The sequence below is a fragment of the Pteropus vampyrus genome, unplaced genomic scaffold (assembly GCF_000151845.1).
Source record: "Pteropus vampyrus isolate Shadow unplaced genomic scaffold, Pvam_2.0 Scaffold8, whole genome shotgun sequence".
In the NCBI taxonomy this organism is placed as follows: Eukaryota; Metazoa; Chordata; class Mammalia; order Chiroptera; family Pteropodidae; genus Pteropus; species Pteropus vampyrus.
Window position 1 is genome coordinate 12641659 of NW_011888789.1, and position 11209 is coordinate 12652867.

The window sequence follows — 11209 nt, forward strand, 5'->3', positions numbered from 1 at the left end:
CTTAATAGTTTAAATATTTGATTCCATTCCTTTCTGGCTTGTAAGGTTTGTGCTAAGAAGCCTGAGAATGATCTAATGGGTTTACTTTTATAAGTTACCATTTTTTTCTCCCTGGCTGCCCTGAGAATTCTGTCTTTGTCATCAATTTTAGATAATTTTAATACAATGTGTCTTGGTGAAGGCCTTTTTGAGTTGAGACAATTGAGTGTTCTATTGACTTCTTGAATTCCAACCTCCAGCTCATTCCTTAGATTTGGGAAATTCTCATCCAGTGTTTGTCTGAAAATGCTTTCTAATCCCCGTTCCTTTTCCTTGCCTTTGATAATGCCCATTATTCTTACGTTTCCTCTCCTGATGGTATCAACTAGTTCTTGAAGTTCTCTTTCATTATTTTTCATTCTTCGGTTTCTCTCTTCTTCCTTCTGATTTATTTCTAGATTTCTGTTTTCGATATCGCTGATCCTTTCCTCCATTTGGTTATTTCTAGATTTCTGTTTTCGATATCGCTGATCCTTTCCTCCATTTGGTCGACTCTTTTTCCCATGCTTGCTATTTCATTTTTCAGCTCTTGCAGTTTGTTCTTCATCTCTAGAAATTCTATTTGGTTCCTTCTGAGGGTTTCAGTCTCCTTGCTCTGCTCATCTAGCTGTTTTTTCCCTTCCTGAAACTGTTGATTTGAGTTGTTTTGGATCTCATTGAGTTTTTTCAGTAGTACCATTCTGAATTCTCTGTTATTTAAGTTGCATATTTCTATGTCTGTAAGCTATTTTCTGGAGATTTTTCTCTTTCTTTCTGAGATACCTTATCACCTTGGTTGTTCATGGTATATAATAGACTGTTTTTCTGCCTGGGTATGAATGAAAGTGTATTCTGCTGTTTTTCCAGAAAGAAGATTTAATATCCTAGTCAATAATACTTTATCAGTGATTTCATAATTTTATCTTATTTTCCCTAATTTTTCCTAATGTAATATAGTATGTGAAAAATTTTCTTACTTTTACTTTCTTATTTGAGGCCATGTTATAGAGTCTCACTTTGTTGTAAAACTTCATTTCAACTACTTTGTCAAGGAAGAATGTCATAAATTTCAAAATCAAGGGTTGTAGATTGGTGGTATTTGTAGTACCATTTAGGTATTGTATGCGTTTGGCAATACATTTTTGGAAAATTTTATTTGAAATATATTGACTTAGGAAATATGTTACCTTTTAACTAATGTAGTTGATTAGAACCAAGATTATCCTTTAGTAATATTGAATTTAAATATATAGCCTTAAAAGAATTTAGTATTCCACATTCAGTGGCAAAGATGTTGAATAAGCAAAATATTTTTAAATGTCAGCATTATATGTAAGTTTTCTATACATTGATTTTAAATATATTGATTACTTTTCTATCAAAAATAACAAACTGTATAGACAATATATTTATAAGTGCATGTGTTAATAACTTTTTTCTCCCTTTTTTTAGCCTATATATGCAAACAGATTTCCAGTACCAACTTATGCAGCCAAGCAGCCTCAGCAGTTCCCATCAAGGTCTGAAATGAATTTGCTTAGATTACTTGACCAGAGTAAAACCCAGCGTTAATGTCTAATATTTTCCCTTGTATCTTAATTTAATTTGGGGCAAGTATTTATTGCTAACGGCTTTGATAGAGCACAATTTATAGAAAAGCATTTAAGAGTTTTATATGTTTTGTCATATTAGTGCAGTGTCAAAATGAAATTTAAAGAAGCCTGAGCAAGACAGTCAGGTGCTGAATGCAACGTTTGGTGTACATAAGGTTCAGAAACGAGGACCTTTAAATAACCTGCAATGGGTTGGACTAAGCATCAGAAAACTTCCAAGGAAATGAAGAATTATGGGGCTAAAGTCTAGGAGAAGAAGGCAGTCCAGTGTTGATCCCAACTTTTGGGGTCATTTTTCTGTCCTAGATGTGTATATCTATTCAGAAAGTGAGAACTGAGAGGGCTAGAAAGCTGAGGAGAGGTTTCAACAAACTCCCAGGGCTGAAGGAACAAAAATTAGAGCTCTGCCAAGGAAGAGAGACCCTTGCAAACATTCCATGCTTTGTGTTGCAACCCAAGGGAAAGGGGGAACTAGATCTTCAGCTTATTTCTGCAGTTTTTATGTTTGGCCCACAACAAAAAAAGCCAGACATATAAGAAAAAGAAATGTGACTAACACCAAGAAAAGCAATCTACTGTGGAAATAGACTCAGAGGGGATCCATTTAATAGAGTTGTCAGATACGGACTTTAAAATAACTGTGATGATTATGTCATGGGATTAATAGTCAAGACTGAGAATTTCAACACAAAACTGGAAACTTTAAAAAAAGAATCAAATTAAAGGCTCAGTAGATGGGCTTAAAGTCAGCAAGAAAGGATAAAATTAATTAGTATATTTTATATGGCATAAAATGCATCGCACCCTTCAAATTAGAATTGAATTACAGCACTGAAGTGTGTTTTCATGTATAATCTTTATTATACAATAAGAGTGCATCGAAATCCAACTGAGCATTAAGAGAAGAACATATGAATTGTGAGACAATTATTCACTAGATAATGTTCTAGTGTGTTATTGAATTAGAGATATACTAGAATTAGGTGAAGTGGTTAAGGAAAGGGTATCCACAGGTTAAAATATGAGGATTGAGAAGGATAGGTATAGGAATCATAGCAGGTTTAATTCTCAGAGTGGATATTATTGAGAGAGCTGGAATTTTAGCTCTATGTATATATGTGAGGTTTACACATAACAGTAATTTCCTGTGCTGTTAATTCCTAACAGCACAAGTGGTGCTAATCCACAGTGTCCTCACTTGTCTTTTACAATTGTCTTCACAATATCATGTGCTAATCTTTTTAAAAACATATAGACCAAAACCTTCATACAACATTATTGATTATAGAATACTATTCTTTAATGGAAGTATTCCGTTTTAGGCTCTGTTTTGAGCCCTTTAACCATTGCATATTAGATTAATAATAATCTTAGAATATAATGTACCCTTAAGAATTGTCAGCAGTGTTAAGGACAGTGTTTTGTTGGATCTGTAATGAATGTAGCGTTATTTCATTCAGTCGAAACACATGATTAACTGTCTGTTTTTCCTCTTCAGGCCACCTCCACCACAACCGAAAGTATCATCTCAGGGAAATTTAATTCCTGCTCGTCCTGCTCCTGCACCTCCTTTATATAGTTCCCTCACTTGATTGTTTTACCTTTCCTTTTGCAGATATCTTCAGGGAACTGAGCTAATACTTTTTTTTCCTGATATTTTCTTGAAAAGCCTTTTTTCCTGCTGCAACTTTGAATAAAAACAAAATACCGCAAAACGAACTTTACTAACAGAAAAACAAATTGAGTAATGGAAATTGAGAAATATAAGAAATTCAGTGAAGCCAGGGAATTTAGAGTTACATTTTCATTTCTATCACTGAATAAGTCTTTTTCAGTCATCTGTGAAGTAATGCATCTAACATGGATTATGTTATTTTGAACATGTTACTGTAATGATTTTCAAATTAACTCTGTTGGTTTATGTTTTTTCATTATATGCTTAAATGTAATTCTGAATTTTGACCTTAGTTATCATTAATGTAGTTTCAGGTCGAACATGTGATAATCTAATACCTATGAAAACTGACTAATTAGCTGCCAATAATATCTAATATTTTTCATCTTGCACAGACTAATCATCATCATATCTAGAATATTGTCTGTATCATTCACTACATGAATAAAGATTTATTCTGTCTTCAAAAGAATGCACAAAACCCACAATTAAGATATCATAATATTACTTTTAATGTACAAAATACACTAAAAGTGTATGTATGTATTCACACATAGTTATTAACTTTCATTTTTATGATCATTCTGTGGATAAATGATTCTATAGATTCTATGGATAATAGATTCTGTGGATCTATCTATGGATAATGAATATTAAAAAGTTAATTTAATAATAGAATTCTATTGTGAATCATGTTAAAACATGACATCCTTTTACAATAGCAATTATTTTAATGAAGTATAAACTTTAAGGTACGAAGTATTTAATAGAACTAATCAGATATGCTGTTGATTCATGGCTATAATAAAGCAGGAGCAGTTATACCTGCAATCAATTGAGCTGTTATAAAACCACTTGAGAATTTCATGAGCACTTTAATTAAGTCTAAAATCTGAAACTTCAAAGCTTGCTATTAATATAATTTAGAATGTTTACATTTACTAAGGTGTGCTGGATCATGTCTCTGTTGACACTATTATTTTCAAAGAAATTAGGCTAGAGAAAAGAAAGAAGAAAAGATTTTCTTAGATAAGTGCAAAAAAGTTATGGTGGTGTATGTGAATTATCATCCCAACTGTGTTAAAAAATGAATTTTTACTATGGAAGTAATGGTATGGATAGTGAAATTTTAAGCACTTAAAAATTTTACATAACCTTTCATAATAAAGTTTAATAATAGGTTTATTAATGGAATTTCATTAGTTTTTCCAAAATATTTTGGTTTATGTATATGTACATATGCAAATATAACATTTACAATAAATAAAATACTTGAAATTCTGTTTTGTGTCACCTGGTAACTTTCTAAATACTCAGCTATTTATAACCTTATTAATTAAACATTATACTAGTTTTAGATAAAACTGTACTAGTCAAACTTTTACAGATATTATTTCACTAATATTTAGACTTCTGCCAAATTGTGTACAGTCTTTCTGTTATTAAAAGAAAACGGATTAGTTTTGAAGAAGACAGATATTTCACTTCTCTGAAGATGGTACGTTATTTTAACAATCAGATGTACATTAAAAATTGTAAACAATCCCAAATGAAGAATCTTTATTTCAACTGAAGATACCTTAATAGTCAAAGACAAATTATATGTAACTTTGATATCACTGTTTGACTCTATGTTCACAAATTTAACTCATTCAGGGTATTGCATTTTCCCTTCCTATCATGCAGATGCCTGGGTCTCTATTAGTTAAGTACAATCCAGCTTTTCTAAGCACAAATCAGATTTTATTAAATTCCATAAATGTTTACTGAAACTTTACCATCTTGCAAGTACTATATTAGGTACTGTCATACATGTACTGGAAAGGACATGCCTCCTGTTATGGAGAGAGCCATATACACAAATAATAATATAAAGCCTACTCTACTAAAGAATTAAAAAAGCTTGAGCAGAGGGAAATAATGAAGAAATAACTAGAAATTAATTCAAAATAATACTAATTGACAAGTCTAAGTACTTACTATAATTGTTCTAATGCTATGACGCAAGGTGAAACCATATTTTGGCTCAACTACTGTTTGAAAGTGTTAGTCAAGCATTGGCTGTTTCTGTTGACATACAAGCTAGGTGTATAGTTTCGTTGCCTGTTTTTGTTCATACCGTTCTTTCTTGGGCTTAGAAACCCTTGGGTTGAAACCTTTTGCATACATAGAATAGCATCTCAACTGTCGATGTAGATATGGTGATTCCCCGAGGGAGCTTTTCTGTGTTTCCATGGGGCCTTTTGGTTAGTGGGTCTGCCTTTCTGCTAATTAGTATGAAAGATTAATTCATTCTTTGGAATTTGAAAAGGATTAAAAGAGTGCATATTAAGTAGAGACTGGGAGTGAGGCTGGAAGGGAGAAGGTATTGCAGTCTAAGGGAATCAGGCAATGTTCTTTCAGGAAAGATCAGAAGTCAAGGTGGCCAAAGCATTGCTGGTAGCAGAAAATTGGCAGTCTGGGTTCAGAACGTAGAAAATGTTGAATACTGTGTTAAGGAATTTGGCTGGAATTTTCTACTGGAACATACATACTGTGACCATGAGCAAGAATCTTGTCCATTTCTTTCACTGCACGAGTGAATGAATATTGTAACTTCTCATATTGTAATAAGAGAATGAAGGCATCACATGAATTTTAGTCAAGGGCCTGTGAAGAACCAGAATAGTGGAGAGCTGACACCGCCTTTTTAGAAAGTGCATTTAGGCAGTAGGTATGGGGAAAAAACGTAGCAGGCTCTTTACAAAGATATCAAAATCTACTCAGTTCCCCCTTTATTGGAATCTCTTATATATATCTAGCAAGATTTTAATTTTAGAAACCCAGCTTTAGTAAATATGTATGTGTGTCTGAGTTCGTATAGTCTCTAATTCACAAAGTATTACACGTTCGTCTTTTAAAGCACCTGGAAGTGTCTGATACAAAGCGCGTAATCAATGTGTTCTTTCAGGTTCATCAACACGAAAGGAAAGTTTGGTGAGGGATGACGACCACGTGGGAGCGGCCGGGTCTGATAACTCCAGAGGAGCTGTGAGCCACCGGGTGGGAGAGGTCAGAGAGCCGGATTTAGCCTGGGGCGGCCTGATTAGTATTCTGGCGCGAAATACCAGGCGCCACGGCCTCGCGAGAACGCGCCGCAGAAACGCGCGGGGAGGCGGCCCTCTGATCCGCCTGTCCCAGGAGGCCCAACTGCCGCCCGCTCAGTACCCGCTCCCAGCCGAGAAGCCGCGCCATGTTACGCTTAGTGATGCTGCTTGTGGGGCTCCGTGGCTTGCTAGCGTCAGGACCCGGTGAGCCAAATGGAGACCCAGTTGCGACCGTCTGCTGCGGAAGGTTTTTCTTTTCCTTTTTTCAACGTGCACCTGCTTGCGTCGAACTGTGGCCCAACTCAGTTAAAACCCGAGGGTCCTTCACTATTTTTGGGGGGGGGGGGTCTTTTGCCCTGTCACCCTGGAAACCGGGCTGTGTTAGGCTGATCCGTTGGGCTAGAGAAGTTAAATTGAGCAGAATAAGCTCAAGGGCAAATCTCTTACTCTCTGAATTTGGGTTCGGCCTTTCTTCTAGGTCTGTCATACACTTCATCAAACTGCTTCAAAGTTTCTTGCACTCGAGCATTCTGGAAACTTTTTGAACTTTACTCAAACCCCCCAAAACTGACTTTCCTTAGATATCTTTTGTTTCAACATAATAACTTGCCTTGCATACAGTAATAAATCATCCAGCAATAGGAAATAATAATTGAAGCAACAAATAAGTTTGATTTTTTGTGAGTCGAATTTTGATTTAGAAGTGGGGAACTTCCAGGAAAAACGTAGGTAGTATTTAGTTTCCACCAAGTCTCCGGATTTTTGGTCAATTCCCCACGTCATTTTATTAAGGGGAAGCACATCTTCCCAATATCCAGTTCCATTATAGAGCTCATTGTGCTACAGTGAGGACATGTCATGAGAAGTTACATTGTAGTCATGCAGACCGGGAGTGAACTCATGGTCATGTGAAACATAAGAGCATACAGTTATAGACAGCTAATGGAAGATAACTTAATGTTTTACCAGTACTATTTGTATTTTCAAAACAAGGTTACTAAACAAGGTTTGAGTAAGGGGTGTACCTTTATAAGCAAAGAGGTCACAACGGAAGGTAGTAATCTCTGGGGCATGTTTTCTAGAGAGAAGTCAATATATGCTTTCAGAAAGGCCAAAAAAGAATCCTACATTTTTATCAGTCAAGTTTTTCCATCTCTCTAGGCATAGAGGCCAGACCATCAAACCAGGAACCTCATGAGTTGGTTTGCTACAGTATAGATCCAACAGTTGGTGAGATTTTCAGATTCAGAAAGTTTATGTAGGGTAGGAAAAAAAAGGTGTAATAGATTGTAATTTTCAGCAATGAAGGTTACAAAAGAGATAAGAGGCCAAACCAAGGGCTAAAATTATCTCTGTGTAATGAGATCCATTGTAAAAAGTCAAGAAAGTGGCTACTATACTAGCTGACATAAGAGTACTAAGTGAAATAAAACAGTTGATGAGCAGATTTGATTTTACGAGGCAACGGTCAGTGTAAGAATAGTAAGTTTTTCTGAATTCCAAGGTGTTACCTTAATAAATTACAAATTCTCATGCAATTTCAGCACATAGAAAAGTAGATAAGAGTTCTACCAACCAAATGATTAAGAGAAGGGTTACGGAAAGCATGGCATATTGGGAAGAAAAACATAGGACTATATCGCCCTTGTCCAGAATCTTGAGAAAGCTGTTTATTCAAATGCCATCTGCTTCTGCTCCTTGGCAATTTTGAGCTTTAGGTCTCCATCAGGGAGCAGATTGTCAAACTGGTGTTGGAGCTTTCTTTAAATGAGAAACATTAATTCGAGAATCAATGCCTTTAAGCTTGGCTGTACAAAGATTAGTTAAAAGTTCCTGGCATGGTCCTTTCCACCTGGGTTGTAGAGCATCATTTAAAAAATAATTTAAAAAATTTTCAATTATAGTTGGCTTACAATATAATATAGTTTTAGGTATACAACATAGTGACTAGACATCTATACAACTCATAAAGCGACCACCCTAATCTAGGACCCCCTCTGATACTGTACACAGTTATTATAATATTATTATAATATTATTGACTGTTTTCCTTAGGCTGTACTTTATATCTCCATGACTATTTTGTAACTACCAATTTGTACTTCTTAATCCCTTCCCCATTTTTAACTGACCCCCCAACCCACCTCTTGTCTGGTAACCCTCAAAATGTTCTCTTTATCTGTTTGTTTCTGTTTGTTTTGCTCTTTAGATTCTACATGTACATGAAATCATATGGCATTTGTCTTTCTCTTTTTGACTTACTCCACTCAGCACAATACCCTCTAGGTCCATCATGCAATATCTTTTTTTCATCCTTTTATTTTCCATTGGTTTGTGTCTTTTAATCTGAAGTGAGTCTCTTGTAGGCAGCCTATGTAAGGGTTTTGTTTTCTTATCCAATCAGCCACCCTATCTTTTGATTGGAGAAGTTAATTCTTTTTTTTTTTCATTTGAAGTACTCATTGATAGATATGTAGTTATTGCCATTCTTTATTCATATTTTTGATACATATTTTTTTCTTAAGTCCTTCCAACAAACATTTCCTGTTCCAGTAGAAAATTCCAGCCAAATTCCTTAACACAGTATTCAACATTTTCTACATTCTGAACCCAGACTGCCAATTTTCTGCTACCAGCAATGCTTTGGCCACCTTGACTTCTGATCTTTCCTGAAAGAACATTGCCTGATTCCCTTAGACTGCAATACCTTCTCCCTTCCAGCCTCACTCCCAGTCTCTGCTTACTGAAAATGAACTCTTTTAGCTTTTTCTTGTCTGGGAAGCTCTTTTTATGTCCTTCAATTCTAAATGATAGCTTTACTAGGTAGAGTAATCTTGGTTGTACGTCCTTGCTTTTCATCACTTTGAACATTTCGTTCTAATCCTTTCTGGCCAGTAAAATTTCTGTTGAGAAGTCAGCTGACAGCCTTATGGGAGCTCACTTGTAAGTAACTAACTGCTTTTCTTACTGTTTTTAAGATTCTCTCTTTGTCTTTAACTTTGGCAAATTTAATTACGATGTGTCTTGGTGTGGACATCTTTGGGTTCATCTTGTTTGCGACTCTCTGCACTTCCTAGACTTGTATGTCTATTTTCTTCACCAGGTTAGGGAAATTTTTGGTCATTATTTCTTCAAATAGGTTTTGAATTCCTTGCTCTCTCTCTTCTTCTGGTACCCCTATGATGCAAGTGTTGTTATGCTTGATATTGTCTCAGAGGGGAATTCTTTTTTCTTGCTACTGTTCTGATTGGGTGTCTTCTGCTACTTCATCCTCTAAATCACTGATTCAATCCTCTGCTTCATCCACACTGTTGAGTCCCTGTAATGTACTCTTCATCTCAGATATCGTATTCTTCATTTCTTACTGGTTCCCTTTTATGTTTTCCATCTCCATTTTTACGTTTTCTATCTCTTTGTTAAAGTTCTCATTGAATTCATCTACTCCTCCCCTAAGTTCACTGAGCATCCTTATAATCAGTGATTTGAACTCTGCATCTGGTAGATTGCTTGTCTCCATTTTTAGTTCTTTTTCTGGAGCTTTGTTCTGTTCTTTCATGTGGGACATGTTTCTTTGTCTCTCCATTTTGGCTGCCTCCTTGTGTCTGTTTCTATGTATTAGGTAGGGCGCTGAAATCTCCTGGTCTTAGTAGAGTACCTTTATGTAGCAGGTGTCCTGTGGGGCCCAGTGGCACAATCTTCCCTGGTCACCTGAGAGAGGTGCTCAAGGTGTGCCCCTTGTGTACATTCTGTGTGCTCTCCTGTTATAGTTGAGCCTTGGTTGCTGTTTGCACACTGATGGAAGGGATTGACCCTTGGTCTGAGTGGTTGTGAGGACTGGCCAGTGAAGGACTGACCTTACAGAGGAGGATTCACTTTAGCAGGGCTCTGGTGCCTGCCTAGTCTGCCCTTTAAGCATGTCCTTCTCAGATGCAGCTCTGGGTGGTGCGCTGGCTCTGGTGCTGGTCAAAGCAGGCCACGGGGTGTGCTGGCCCAAGGGTCTTATGGGAGGGTTCCAGCTGCAGGCTAAGTTCAGCTGCAGCCTGTGCGCACCTGGGGCCACCTGGTAAGAGTCATCAAACCACTTGAGGATGGCTGTCACCTGTACTGGGCTTATAGGTGCCTGGAGAGACCAAGCCAAGAACTGACGCTGGTTGCTACTAGTGCGGGGTTTGGGGCTGCTCAGCAAGAGAGGTACAGGGCATGCCTTGGCCAGATGCTGCTGCTTTGGGTTTTGTGAGCCTTTGAGAGGTTTGAGGAAAGTCTGCAGCAAGAGTAAGGACAGGCCATTTGTATGGAATAAACCACTGGGGTGAGCCCACAAGTTGGGAGGGGTAGAGTCTCCTTGTCCTTGTGCTTTTGTTTTCTTTAATTTGGTTGTCTTTTGTAGGTTTTGCCTCTGGTTCTTCTTGCTTTATGTTATATACAATGGTTCTGAATCTTTGGCGTGTGGTTACCATTATGATTATGTAAAAGATAGTTTTTTATATATGTGTGTGTATATATATATATGTGTGTGTGTGTGTGTGTGTGTATGTATATGTGTGTATATATACACACACATCTATATAGTTGTCCATTTTCTTCTGCGCGTGCCTTATCTCCATTCCCTTTGTGAATTTGGATCTTTGAATCCGCCCCCCTTTTCAGTCACTGTTGTCTCAATTTGTCCCTATGTATGCTGAATGTTCATTACTATCTTGTTATAACAATTCTCTTATTATTTAAGCTTATAATGTTCTGTTCTTAGTAAGGGTTGCTTTCCTCTGCTTCTATTTGCCCGATAGTCACTTTACTCCTAATTATGTATTTTTTTTTTT

General features: G+C 36.6%; 1 protein-coding gene across 2 annotated transcripts in view; it reads left to right on the forward strand.

Moving 5' to 3' along the window:
- Window positions 1–4500, forward strand: part of ADAM9 (ADAM metallopeptidase domain 9) — a 109784-nt gene extending 105284 nt beyond the window's left edge. For both annotated transcript variants that reach the window (XM_011372618.2, XM_023519658.1), the window contains 2 exons: window positions 1471–1538; window positions 3130–4500. In XM_011372618.2, the coding sequence (XP_011370920.1) occupies window positions 1471–1538; window positions 3130–3223 (162 nt within the window). In that variant the 3' untranslated portion in view covers window positions 3224–4500. The remainder of the gene's footprint in view (window positions 1–1470; window positions 1539–3129) is intronic.
- The last annotated feature ends 6709 nt before the right edge of the window (window positions 4501–11209 follow it).